This window comes from Tamandua tetradactyla, chromosome 23 (assembly GCF_023851605.1).
Source record: "Tamandua tetradactyla isolate mTamTet1 chromosome 23, mTamTet1.pri, whole genome shotgun sequence".
Taxonomy (NCBI): Eukaryota; Metazoa; Chordata; class Mammalia; order Pilosa; family Myrmecophagidae; genus Tamandua; species Tamandua tetradactyla.
Genome location: NC_135349.1, coordinates 53351699 through 53365647, shown reverse-complemented (window position 1 = coordinate 53365647; position 13949 = coordinate 53351699). Strand labels below are relative to the sequence as shown.

At 49.5% G+C, this 13949-nt stretch overlaps 1 protein-coding gene and 1 long non-coding RNA gene across 2 annotated transcripts in view; both read right to left on the bottom strand.

The window, feature by feature from the left end:
* The window catches only part of CREBBP (CREB binding lysine acetyltransferase), a 223232-nt gene extending 216705 nt beyond the window's left edge, over positions 1–6527 (bottom strand). The window contains exon 1 of the mRNA XM_077141973.1: positions 6345–6527. Coding sequence (XP_076998088.1) covers positions 6345–6429 — 85 coding nt within the window. The 5' untranslated portion in view covers positions 6430–6527. The remainder of the gene's footprint in view (positions 1–6344) is intronic.
* Positions 6528–10208: 3681 nt separating this feature from the next.
* Positions 10209–13556, bottom strand: LOC143666842 (uncharacterized). Its single transcript, XR_013167747.1, has 3 exons — positions 13454–13556; positions 12089–12207; positions 10209–10292 (listed from the first exon to the last, which is right to left on the bottom strand). It is a non-coding gene; the product is annotated as an uncharacterized LOC143666842 (long non-coding RNA).
* Between the last annotated feature and the right edge of the window lie 393 nt (positions 13557–13949).

Sequence of the window (13949 nt, the reverse complement as noted above, 5' to 3'; positions counted from 1 at the left end):
GCCTGCGAAGACAAGAATGCCAAGGGCCAAGGTTGTGCCAAAGACACAGAAAACAGGCAGGGTTTCTTTTTCTCAACCTGCTTGCTCTTCATGAGCCTTTCTGGGGCGGCAGGAGAGGTCAAGGTGACACAGAGCCCCTGTGCACAGAGGGCCCGCCATGCTGCTCTGGGTGGGTGCAAGCACCTCTACAGGACCATCCCCAGGATCTGCCTCAGGCACTCCCTCCCAACTCAGGCAACCAGCCAGGATCTTCTGCACACAGAGGTATTCTAGTAAACAGCAGGATTCTTGGACTGTTCTTTCTGACCTGTACTTTAACACTTCACTGAATTTTTTATTCTTTTTTCAAGTCTTGCCTGTTAAGTCTTAAATTGCCAACATTGTTCTAAGCTACTCGAAGGCACTGAATACTTTAAACACTGCTACTGCCTAACAAGTACCTCAAAGTGAATTACAAGATACACAGTAAAGAAACGGAATCACATATTCGTTCGCTGTTTAAACAATCCATGAAGTAGTCTTCAAAATTAGTATGAATTTTCAGAACACATGACACCACTTAAAAAGTTTTTGAAGTTTTAAAATTTCATTATTTCCACATTTCAATAATAAAAATACAACTTAAAATGGAGGCAAAAATCATTATTATTGATTACAGAATTCTTGGTTACACAACTGCCAAGTTGGCTATAATACAACAGATCTTTCTGTGCATGGGCCTACATGGATGCCATGGCTACTGACAGTGGCTTCCAGAACCAGAGACAAATAGACTAGCACTGCCACCTCATCCCAATCACAAGGCAATCCCACTCTACTGGGTAACTACGGTTTCAGCTACCATTCAGAGTGCACTTTCTCCAAACCACGCATGGGCTAAGCATTTTTCATGCATTATTTCATTCTGTCCTCATAACCACCCACTGAGGTCAGAATTGTTCATACATATATTTGACAGATGGGGAAACTGAGGCTCAAAAAAAAAATGTACCTTGACCAGGGTCACAATGCTAGCAAGGGAACAGGTTTGGCTACAAAGCCCGTGCTCTCAATTCCCACCCCACCCCCGGTAAATCCCAAGTCTGTATACCATGACCAAAGGCCCCGCATGCAGCTTATGCGAGCCCCAAACATGCTTTGGCCCACACACTACAAAGGCCAGCCAGGTGAGCTTGTACCTGTGTGTGTGGGTGTTTGTCTGCATCTCAAGGGAACTCAGGGTTAGGGAATCAAAGAGTAGACCCTAAGCTTTATGGCAACCAGCTTAGAAGAAACAGTACGAGAATGTTGAAGGATAAATACTGCACATTCACCCATTCCCTCAAATACTTCCTGAGGGCTCCAGCACTGGGAACAAAGCAATGAAAAAGCTCTCACTGAGCTGCTCACCTTCTAGCATCACAGTAGGGTTAGGACTGCCAGTGCAGAAGATGGCAAACTGAGAGGGAGTGCGAAAAAGCAAATACACTTAAATGTACCCATACACTTACATACTGCCTATGGCTGCTTCTGCAACAGAGACCATATGGTCCACAGAGTCAAAAAGAATGTATTCTCCAGCCATTTACAGAAAAGAATGGGCCAGGCCCTGTATTACATGGAGAGAGGGTCCTAGAGTCACCAGGTTCGGGAATGGGTGAACCTACAGCCCTCAAGGGAGATTGACAGCGCCCACTGGCAAGCAAACCAAGGCTCTGGGAAAGCCTGCAGTAAGATTCCTAGGCAATTTCCAAACTCAACTGTCACAAAACCTTTATTTTAAAAGAAATACCTTTTGACATGTCCTCTAGTTTCTTAGGCGATGTTCAGAGAAGTGCTGGTTTGAGTAAAATAAAGAGATGGTGCCCTGACTAATGTGACCTCAGGATCTAAACTGGCTTAAAAGCAAGCTCTCCTCATCTCTAAAAATTCACAATAAGGCACATTTCATCTTAACAGGGGAGACAAAACGTGTTTAACTATTTCACTTTCAAACATATTAAGTAAAAACACAAAGTCAGCACTTAGACACTAACACTCTAGACACAGCTTGTAGCCATGGAGTCCACGCCAAGACACGAGTAGAATTCTGGTGGCGCCCATGCCGGGACACACTCAGGTAGAAGGTGGCACCTAGGCTGAGACACTCATTCTAGGTTAGGAATGGAGACCTGAGGAACCGCACAGATTGTCTCTCAATGGCATAACTTGTAAAAACACAGGGTAACAATCTGTCTTAGTATTAATTTCGACTGTAGGATTAGACCTCAGTCCCTTCATACGTTATTTTCAACTACGTTTAAGAGTTACAAATCAATTTCTAATGCTAAACAATTAGTGATTCTCAATCTTTTTTATCCCTCACTGAAGCTGATTCATACTTACTTGCCATCGCACCTCTCAGAGTTATTCAGAAATTCCCATCTCTCTACTAAGCAAAAGCAAGGCAAAGTTGTGTAAAGCTCCAACTTTAGACGTCTCTAAGAAAACTTTATTTCCTATTTAGTGATAACTTAGTGATGAGATAAAATAACTTGACCATTTCTTGGTTATCCATTCCAATAAAAGGACCATGAGTCTAGTCTCTCTCTGTGTCACAACTCCCAGTACCAACAGTACTCCGCTGTCACACCCGAGGGAAGGCAGGGAGCTCCTGACCCACCCCTGTAGTAGGAAGCTCACACGCACCAAGTTACAAACCAATGGTTACAAACTTTCACTGAAGAACGTACTTCACTTGCCAGAGCTACACTACTGGAATCTGACAAGTACTGCAGTCTCGCAGGTGAGTGGTACAACCAAACTCAAGGTTTGCAAACAGGGATTTACAAGTAAATGTATAGAACTGTTGACTTGAATGATCTAGGCTTGAGTTCTGGTTTTGGCCCTTTATTTGCTACTGTGGGCAGAACATCTCTCTCAAGTCTGTTTCCTCAGCTACAAAAGGCAACGACAGTTCCTTCTTCCCCCCACCCCATGGAGTATTGCAAGCTTCAAAATGAGATGCACTCTGATTTGTACAGCACTGTGCAGACATAAGAGACCAAATGCAGACATTTTGGTATGAGATATTTTGGTTGGTGACTATATTCACCACATGCTTTCTTCAAATTAGCTTCTCTGGTGATTTTAAAAGGATTCACATGTGATCACAACTTCTTCGGGACACATTTACAGCACAGGCTAATAAAGATATTTTCAATTTTCAGAAAGCATATAAAAAACTATTTTTAAATAACCAGTCTATTTGTTTATGTACATTTGGCCTCAATAAAGCTGACCCACGGAAAGCTCCACTGCCAACCTGGGTAATCATCCCTCCTGCACCTTCTCATCACAAAGCCCACCGCTGAAAGACATCAACAGGCTCTTTTAATTTGGACCCATTAAATAAGCAAGTTCCCAAAACATATAACAAGCTATATACTAGTAACACAAAGTTCCCGCTTCTCATAAAGGGTGCCAAGGAAAGGAAGATCACATGTGAGAAAGCACTTACACACCTTCGATGTAAGATAAGAAAATATTTCAACAATATCCGATGCCATTGAATCCTGTTGCTATTTCAGAGTTCAAGTTTTAGTGGGGTGAGCGCGCTATCTCTTCTTCCTCTGGCTATCCCACTTTGGGGCAGGCTCTCCTCAGAAGCCTTTGCAGCCCTCCTCAGTCTCCAGCAGCTCCCACTCGGCCACGGAGGCCATGGCACTGATCCCACGCTGAGCTGCTGCCTGGCATCCCTGGAGTGTTTCAGGCTGGCACCCACATTCTTGGGCTCGCTGGCAAGCCCCCTTTGAGCAGTACCCAGGCTAGGAAGCTTCCAAGGTCAGGGGTACCATTTTCTCAATGGCCCCTGCAACCCTCACCCCAGATACTTCAGACAAACACTGATGCTCCCCGGGCCAGAACCCTAGACAGGCATGCATCATGGCAGTCCTGCCCTCACCTGGCTGCCCTGCTTCCTCCCAGCTCCTCACCTCTTCCCATGATAAGTCCCCTCCCTCAAACACATACCTTGCTCCACCTGGCCCAATTTTCTCCTGGAAGCCTCAAGGAGACATCCCCTCAGGAAAACAAGGTTGAGTCTCTCAAGAATGTATTTCCCAGGTCTCTCCCCAGTTTCCCACCCAACAAATAAATTCTTCACTCTTCTCAATGTATTTAGTGTAATACTTCAGTCATTTCTTTACTTAATATCCAATCTCTGTTCATCTCATTCCTCCATGCTTAGGTGACAAGGTTGGACAGTGTTAAATTTGCTTGCTAATGATTCTTCCTTGGCCCCCACACCAACAGACCCTTTTGTACTGGTGTGATGAGGATGAATGCCTAGCCAAGGACCCGCACTTAAGTATGATCATGAATTTTATTCTTAGAATAATTTAAATCAGCGCCATTAGAAACTGACTCTCTTATTCCACAACTGGAAACATAACGGGACCCATTTTTTCCTTACCATCAAAAGATGGTAGGAAGAAAATGTGGTTAAGAGTGGAAAATCCTTTCTGATAAACTCTGTTGTACCTAACAGCACATTAAGTATCTGGCCGTCCAGTAACAGAATTACCCCAAAAAGCCATCCTTGGGGTTCTGTCTTAGAAACAGCTAGAGGGAGACAGTAGGAACAACTAACTCTTTTTGTTAAATGTCATGTTACTAAATTGTCCGCCTTTGTAAAACAAAACCTACAGTAACTTCATTCAACAAAAGAAAGGTATCACAGCCATTCAAAAGTTACACAGTTTCAGAAGATAAGCTGCACGCTGATGGTTCTTAGTATGATTGATTAAAAATTTCTCACTCAAACATGACAGGATCCAATGAAGGAAAGAAGGGGGTCTACTCTGCAGTGTTGGGGCACTTAAATTATGGCTGTTTGCACATTTCTCACTTCAAATAAGTGATTCCTCATTTGAGAGAAACTTACAAAATTAAAGTCAAACTAAGCTCCTTATCAGTTTAAAAATAGAGTATTATTGGTAACTTATATATACTATGAGATTCATTTTCTACCCCCCCAGTGTTTAACAAAATTTTAACTAGACAAAAACTCACTTATGACTGATTTTTTAAAAATATTTTCCCTCACGTCTACATTAACTAATATTACATGCCACTTTTCCTAACTGGATTCTAGAGAGTGTATGAAAACTGAACCCACAAAAGTCGTGCTGTTTCAACAGAAGAAACAGATTTTTGTATCTGAAAATGGTCAGTCACAGAAATATGTCTACAAGTTGCACAGCTGTGTCTACTGCAAATCTGAAGACACTGCAGCAGCACTGTAATTCAATTTGGATCCATTCATTTTAAACTGATTTCAGATGCTGCTACAGCAGACAGCACTGGAGAAATGCAAGTTGCAATGAAGAATGAACTCATTCCCAGAGGTACCAGAGTTTTTACTGCATAAGAGAGCTCTAAAAAGAAAATACACCTAGTCCATAATGTTACCAGGAGAACCTGGACTTATTAAACGATCAGAAAACTAAAATACTCTTCTTAGGCAACTGATACAATTACCTAAGAAAGTTTTCATGGAAGTTGCTGCATGAGATTAAAAAAAAGTAACTGATTCAGTGCTGTGCTAAAACTGTTTGAAAATGATCATTCCTACACTCCTTAACATAATTCTTTGCAACAGCTACATCCTAAAAGCAACACAAGCTCAAATGACTGCGGCTCAAACAAAGCTGCTACACAACTTTCTTTTAAAATTACACATGGAAAATTCAATACGCCACAGCAACTTTCAGGGTATCTTGCTAACCAAGTTGGAGGCTTTGAAAAAGCGGAATGACGACTTTGCATTTTTTTTTCCCCAAAGAACACATTACAACTTTTAAGTCATAACTCACGAGCTGGTGTGTTCAAAGCGCAGCGTTACCTATTCAGAAAACCCAGCAAGTCAGTCCCTTCCGGCTGCGATCTTTCCCTGCCCCGACCATACAGCGTACCCTCCACTGTCATTCCTCCAGACAGCCGCGCGTGGGGGAGACACACGGCCGCGGAGGGACGCGTGGAATTCTGGCACACAAAGTAAACACCCTCCACTTTACTTTTCCTTCCTCCAGGTCCCGCTCGCGGAGGGGACTGACCGGGTCCGGGAAGCCTCAGCGCCCGCAGGCATGTGCCGCCCCGCTCGAGCCGAGTGACAGTCTCCCTCCAACTTCCACCTCGGGCCGAGGGGGAGGGCCGCGCGGGCCAGGGCTGAGCCGGGGCGGCCTCTGGCGCTCACGCCCACTACGGAGTTCCCTGCGCGGCCGCCGGCCCTCCCGCTTAGACCCCCGAGCCGCAGGGTGGCAGCGGGGGGGGGGGGGGTGACAGCTCCTCCCCAGGGCCCCCGGAGTGCGCGGCCCCCTCCTCACCTGTGCTGTCATTCGCCGAGAATCCGGGCGAGCTGAGTTTGGCTCGTTTGGGGTTGGGCGGTCCGTCCAGCAAGTTCTCGGCCATTTTCACCTGCTCCCGAAAACAGCCCCGAGAGAGGGCTCCGGGGCGGGGGTCGGCGCCGGCCCCGGCCGGCTGCGAGGGGAGAGGAGCGAGCGCGAGCCGCGAGCGCGGAGAGAGGGAGGGCGCAGGGCCGGGTGGGGGAGGCGGCGGCCAAATCTCAGCCACAGCAACAGCGCCCCGCAGCGCTCACCGCCCGCCCCCGGCCGCCGCCGCCGCCGCCGGCCGCGGCCCCCTCATCCCCTGCCCGCCTCCCGAGCGCGACACTCCGCGGCGGGGGCGCCCCGGCGGCCCGGCCGCCTCCCCGGGCCCGGCTGGCAGCGACGGCGCCCGGCCCGGGCGGCTCAGGCAGTCCCCGGGAACATGGTGGTGCCGCCGCCGCCTTCGCCCCCCCCCCCCCCGCGCCCCACTTAATTAATTCGCTCGCGGCCCGACGAGGAGGGGGCTCCGGGGTCCGCTCCCCGCCCGCGGCCCGCCGCCGCCGTGAGGAAAAACAATGCGCCAAGCGGAGCCGCGGCCGCCGCCGCCGCGGCCCCCCCACCCCCCGTTCCGCCGCCGCCGCCGCCGCCGCCGCTGCCGCCGCCGCCGCCGCCGCCGCCGCCGCCGCGGCTCCGGGAGACCGAGCCGAGAGGCGAGCGAGGCCGCCGGAGCGGGCGCCGAGGGCCGGGCGGAGCGGGCCGGCCGGGCGGAGCGGGGTGCGCGGGCGGTTGTGGGGCCCGGGACCGGCGGGGCCGAGTAGATCGCGCTCGAAGCCCCGGTCGGGTCCGCGACAAGATGGCGGCTGTTGATTCCTCAATTAAAAAAAAAAGAAAGTTTTTTTTCTTCTCTTTCCAGAGCCTGAACGGGGAGGGGGAGGGGGCGGGGCACGCCGGTGCGTCACCCCTCCGCGGCGTCACCACGCACGGCCCCCGCCCCGCCCCCTCCACCTGCGCCGGCCGCGGCGGAAAGAGCCGAGAGCTCCCGGGCGGAAAGGGCCGAAGGCGCGGGCGCTGTACGTGGTGCCGCCGGGCGGCGGGGCTAGGGCCGGGCCTGCGGACCCAGGGCCGCGCAACCACTTTTGTTCTGGCGGCGACTTGGTGTCGAGGGCCCGGGCGCGCGGGCTTGGCGGGGCTGGGGGCGGTGGCCTCGTCCCTGGCTGCGGCCTCGAGCGGCGGAGTCTGCGCCGGGCCCGGCCCGCGCCTACCCCTCTTGGGGCGCCCGTGCCTCTCCCCGCGCCCCTCCCCCTCGGGCATGTCGGGCCGGGAGGGCCGGGACCACCCGAGCCGGGGCCTGGTCTCGCCCCCTCGCCGGACGTCCGCGAGGTGTAGTGGCGTTCGCTGGCTCCGAACAGCCTCGCGTGCACATGAGGAAACTGAGGCAGGGGAACTTATCCCGGGGAGGCTGGAAGGGCCACGGGCAGTGGGGTCCTCTGCTCCCAGGTCTCACGCGCCGACACCCCCACCTGCACCAGGCGGGGCCCGGCGCCCGCTTGCCCCCGCAGGTGCTCCAGGCCAGGTCGGGGTCCCGGAGGTCTCCGGGGCCCGCGCCACAAAGCCCCGAATAGGGCGCATCCCGGCTGGTTACTTGCCGGCGCTGCAACCTGAAATCCTTATCTTTAAAGTGTCATCAGCTACCTGGTTTCCTAACCCAGAAACCTGTGAGTCAGCGCGGCCCCTCCCTCCCTCTCCGGCCACGGCGCCATCAGGCTCCCCACGTCCTCCACCTGGGGAGGCCGCCCCGACCCCTCCCCCCGCCGCGGCCCCCTCCCCCAGTCCCGCTGCCGGCCGCGGGGACAGCTTTCCACTCAGTGTTTCTCGCGCTCCACGTCCCCCCCCACGAAGCACCAGAGTTAACTTCTTGAAAAAAAAAAAAAAAATCTGATTAAAGTACACACCCAAAGGGCTTTCTTGGAGTGTTGGACTAAGTGATCTTTCTACTTTTTTTAATCTGTTTTGTTCACAGCCTGTGCCGTCGCTCCCGCTCTCTGTTCCCCACTTGGCCATCAAGACACCAGGAAGGCCTCAACGTGGGGGCCCTTTTAGTCTTTCGCAAATTCCCTGTGCCGGGAACACGTGCCTGGCAAACCCTAATCAAACCTCACCTACTTCAGGAAGCCCTTCTAACCCTCTTGAGGTCTCCCACAGCACTTTCGGGCATATGTGAAAGGACACATAGCTCGCTCTCATGTTTTGTCTTTCTGTCTTTTGTCCTTTTCACGGATTTGTGTTATTATTGAGTCATTAAATATTTCTTAAAAATCGACTGAAGGCATTAGTATTCAGGTAGTCACCCAGGGCAAAGAATAAAGGAAGAAACCCCTGTGTACTGATAGAGGCCAAATAGCAAGACCTGAAAACCATAAACAGAAGTGGTCCTGAGGTCACTTTGCCCAGGAAAGGCAGGAAGCAGATCGAATCACAGAGTAACCCCGTGGGGTGCAGGACCCCCTGGATCTGAACGCCCTGTCTGCATGTCAGTCTCACCCCTGCAGCCCTTCAGGGCAGGAGCTGTGTCTCAGTCACAGACCAGGGTAAAACTGGATGGATGAATGAATGAATGAGTGAATGAACATGTCAGGTTCCCCTGAGTCCTACCAGCTTCCAGGCCGACTGAAAATGTTGGGGCCCAGCAAGCAGCAGCTCTGCCCCTCTCCCCCCCCAAGAAGACAAGGTGTCAGACCACCTAAGGACCTGCCTTGGGGCATAGGAGGCCACAACCCAGCCCTCGGGATCCCTGGGGTATGCCCGTCTACACAGTGGTCAAGATATACCCCATTTTACTGAGGCGGAAACTGAGGGAACCCAGGCTCCGTGCCTTACAGAGGACAGTGACTGGACAGGTCCAGTGGGCCTGTGACACAGGGCCCCACTCCAAGCCCCCTGCTCCCCCTGCCCCATGCTTGTTCTGCAATCCCTTTTTACTTCCCATTCCTTCTCATTTGTATCCGTTTGAATAGTTTCTCTGGTATTTCCTGCTATCTGCTTTTTCTCCCGTTTTTATTCCTTCTCCCCTCATCCTATACTTCGTCAAAGGACAGTGCATGGGCATTAAGGGGAGAACAGTTGAAACTATAAGTACAGTTCCAGCCTGCACCTCCTTTAGCTTGGGGTCACGGTCAAGACAGGGGAGAGGCCCAGGGGTGTAAACCTCCCTGGCAATGTGGGACAGAAATCCTAGAATAAGCTGGGACTCAGCATCAAGGAATTGAGAAAATCTTCTCCACCCAAAAGGGGGAAGAGCGAAATGAGACAAAATAAAGTGTCAGTAGCTGAGAGATTTCACATAGAGTTGAGAGGCTATCTTGGAGGTTATTCTTACACATTATATAGATATCCCCTTTTTAGTTTATGGTGTATTAGAGTGGCTAAAGGGAAGTACCTGAAACCGTACAACCGTGTTCCAGTAGCCTTGATTCTTGAAGCTGACTGTATAATGATATAGCTTTTACAGTGTGACTGCATGATTGTAAAAACCTTGTGTCTGATGCTCCTTTTATCTACTATGAACAGATGAGTAAAAAATATGGATAAGAAATAAACAAATAATTGGGGAAACAAAGGTTAAAATAAATTGAGTAGACTGAAATACTAGTGGTCAATGAAAGGGAGGGCTAAGGGGTATGGCATGCCTGAATTTTTTCTTTTTTCTTTTGCTGGAGTGACGCAGACGTTCTAAAAAATGATCATGGTGATGGAAACACAACTATGTGATAATATTGTGAGCCATTGAGTGTAACCATGTCAAGAATGTTTGTATGTTTGTTGTTTACAATAAAAATATTTAAGAAAAACAAAAAACAAAAAACGGTGAGAGGGCCCAGGGTTGTTGAGAACCTTCTGTATGCTGGGCCGGTCTGCCAGCAGCTCCATGCGGATGAGCTTTTTCCAGTCCTGGAAGGAAAAGTATTGTCCTCATTTTACAGATGTAGAAATGAGGCCCAGAGGAGAAGAAGTCGCCCAGCTACCAAGTGGCTTACCTGAGTTGCAAACCCAAGGCTGCCTGCTCTTTCCACTCACCTTGCCACCTCCAGCTGCAGGGACAACAGTAAACGACCAAGGAATTTCCATCTACAGAAGGCTCAAGAGCTGAGAGAATGGGTGTGGAGGGGCCGAGAGAGGAGCAACAGGTAGGAATAAGTCAGGAAAGGTTTCCTGAAGGAGAGGCTATTTGGTGGAGAGAGGCCATTTGGGTCCACCAGTGGATGAATGGATAAACAAAATGTGTTCCATCCAGACAATGGGATAGTATTCAGCCATGAAAAGGAACGGAGTTCTGATACGTGCTGCTGCATGGATGAACTTTGAAAACATAGTGCTCAGTGAAAGAAGCAGGATATAAAAGGCCACATAGTACATGATTCCATTATTTGAACTTCCAGGTAGGCAAATCTGTCGAAACAGAAAGCCAGTCAGTGTTTGCTTGAGGCTGGGTGGCGGGTGGGGGGTAGAAGCATTAGGAGGTGATGGGGAGCATGGGGCAGAGTTTCTTTGGGGGATGATGGAAATGCTCTAAAATTGAATGTGGTGATGGTTGAAGAATTCTGTGAATATACTAAAAGCCATTAAATTGCACGCTTTAAATGGGGGGGATCGGATGGTATATGAATTATAGATCAATAAATTTTTCTTTTAAGTCAATTTAGAAAGAAAGAAGAGAGTCAGAGAATGGAAGAGAGAGGGAGGCAGGCCCTCTCAGCAGAAGGAATGGAAACAGGTCAGGAGTCTGATTGGAAAAGTGACAAATGGGCCTGCTTGGTGGAGCCGAGGGGAAAACTCCCCACTCAGAAGGGTTCAAGTGGGGGGTGGGGGGGGCGAATGTAATATAATTGGAATTTCCCATCCCTGGGCTGAGGAACGAGTGGCAGGAAGAAAATGGAGATCGAGACCCACAGGTTGAACAGCCAAGAGAGGAAAGGAGAGACTTTTCTCTGAAGCTCCAGCAGTACTTCCAGCTACCACCTGCCTCGGCCCTCCGAGGGCTCCATCACACTCAGTGGGCCCCAAACGCCTGGCCCTCACCCCAGCTCCTCCGCCCATGTTCCCCATCCCATCAATACAGGACTGGCTATGTGATTTGGGGGGCTCCTTGTTCAAGAATTTCAAGACTGCAACAGCAGAGTGTGGGGCCCTGTGCAACAGCCCATCTGGTACCCTGTGAAGCCAGCCTGGCCACTGTCACCCCCCCAACTGCCTTCTCCCTCCCTCCCCAAATGCATCCATCACCAAACCCTGCATAAGATCTGGTCCCAAAGCCACCAAAAGAAAGGACAAGATGGGGGTTGGGGTGGAGACCCATAAGCTTTGTGCATTAAGGAGCAGGGTGCATAGAAGCTTTTCACGAATAGGATTCTGTGCATTTTGATCTTTAGCATCCTTTCTAGGCTTAAGTGGATTAAAAAAGTAGCCTAAAATTCAGATTTTGATCTCAGGCAACTTAGAACAACACTGCGAAGAAAAACAAATTCAGCTCACATTGGAGGGGAGAATTCAACTGCCACCACCTGCCCCCCCCCACGCACACACACCTTGGGTGAGTGTGGGGTGGTCCTGGGGGAGCAAGGAGAGGACACAGTCATCCAGGAGACACCTGAGATCAAAGGAGTCCCGCTGGTCCCTGGCGGAGGGAGGCAGACTGTGGACCAGTGGCGTGGGGTGGGTGGGTGGGTGGGGTGGGGTGGGGGACACACCGTGTCTTTGGGAGAACCCAGGCGTAGCTGGTTCAAATCCAGGATGTGCCACTTTCTTGGCTGTGACAGAGACAAGTCCCTTCAGTTCCCCAAGGTCAGGTCAGAGGTCAGGCTCTCACCTGCAGAGAGAGTTGAGACAGAGCTGAGCTGAGGAAAAGGCTATGATGGATTAAAAAAGTGGATTAAAAAAGTAGCCTAAAATTCAGATTTTGATCTCAGGCAACTTAGAACAACACTGCGAAAAACAAATTCAGCTCACATTGGAGGGGAGAATTCAATTCCCCCCTCTCTTCTGGGGGACTCCTGAGTCTTTCCACCATCACCTGTCCAGAATCCTTAATTCCTTACTGGCCCCCTTCCCCCAGCGACTCTGTCTCAATATACACACAGGTGTTTCCTCCACTGGCTAACCCTCCTGAGCCCTGCCCCTGCCCATTTCTTCCACTCCCAGCCAAGATGCTTGACATTGTCTGCAGTGGTTGGGTTCATTGTTTTAATCTTAATTTTTATTCTTGAGAATTTTCAGACAAGTTACGGAAAATAACATACAGATGCTCGTGTATACCTTAGTAAGGGTAGACAATGTTAAGGTTTTGCTGCATTTTTGTAAATTTAAGAAATAAAATGTTGGGCTTATAGCTAAAGCCACTATTTTCTGCCTCTCTTCCCCAAAGGTCGCCACTATCCTTAAGTTTGTATGTATTGTTATCATGCAAGATGTGTATTTTTACTAAGTTAAACCATCTGAAATTGCTAATAGGTGACTGCTTCTGACCCCCCCAAAATGACAAATCCGCATGGCTCATCTAATACAACATATATATCTGTCAATAAAATTTGTTTTGAGCCTCTAATATTTTATATAAATGGTATATTGTATGAGTCTTCTTGGAAATCGCATCATTGCACTCAACGTTATGTTTTTTAGTTTAATTCATGTTGAAACTTCTAATTCTAGTGCATTCCTTTTATCCGTTACATTGCATTCTGTTGTAGGAGCAAGCTGCATTTTCATCTACCCCTCCTGAGGACAGTGGGATTGTTTCCAATTTCTTCCTATTAAAAACAGGACTGTGAGGAATATCCTAGCCCAGTTGTCTTTGCACACCCAAGAGTCTCTCCAGAGTGAACATGAGAAGTGGATTTCCTGGATTTAAGAGTCTATCAGGTGGGGCAGCCCACAGTGGCTCAGAAGGCAGAGTTCTCGCCTGCCATGCTGGAGACCCAGGTTCAATTCCCGGTGCCTGCCCAAGCAAAATAATAGTAATAATAATAATAATAATAATAATAAAAGAGTCCATCAGGCGGACTCGCAGCAGCAGGAGACTGCAAATTTAAAATAGGATATTTTGAGGAACAGCTTACCAGGTGAGGGCAGGTCATAAGGAAGTAGGAAGGTTGAACAGCAACCTGGGCTAGTGGCAGCTGAGCTGTTAACTGCAGGTTCAGAGGGACGAGGGAAGGGAGAGGTTACTAGAACCTGGAAAGAAAAAAACATTGTTCTAGGGAAGCTACGATTTTCAGCTGCAGGTGGATAAATCCCCTGATGAGCCCAGGGTACAGCCATCGTGTGCTGTTATTTACCAGTGTTTCCCCTTCAGTGTTTGGGGGTGAAATAGTGTCTCGTAATTTTAACATGCAGTTCCCTAAGTACTAGTGAGATTGAGCCATGTTTTGTATTCTTATAGATTTGGGAGTTTTGGTAGTTTGGAGCTGTTACGTACCCCAGAAAAGGCCATGTTCTTTTAATCCATCCCAGTGGGTGCTAATACATTGTGGGTGGGACCTTTTGATGAGGTTGTTTCAATGGAGACATGACCCACCTCATTCCAGGTAGGTCTTGATTCTTGACTGGATTCCT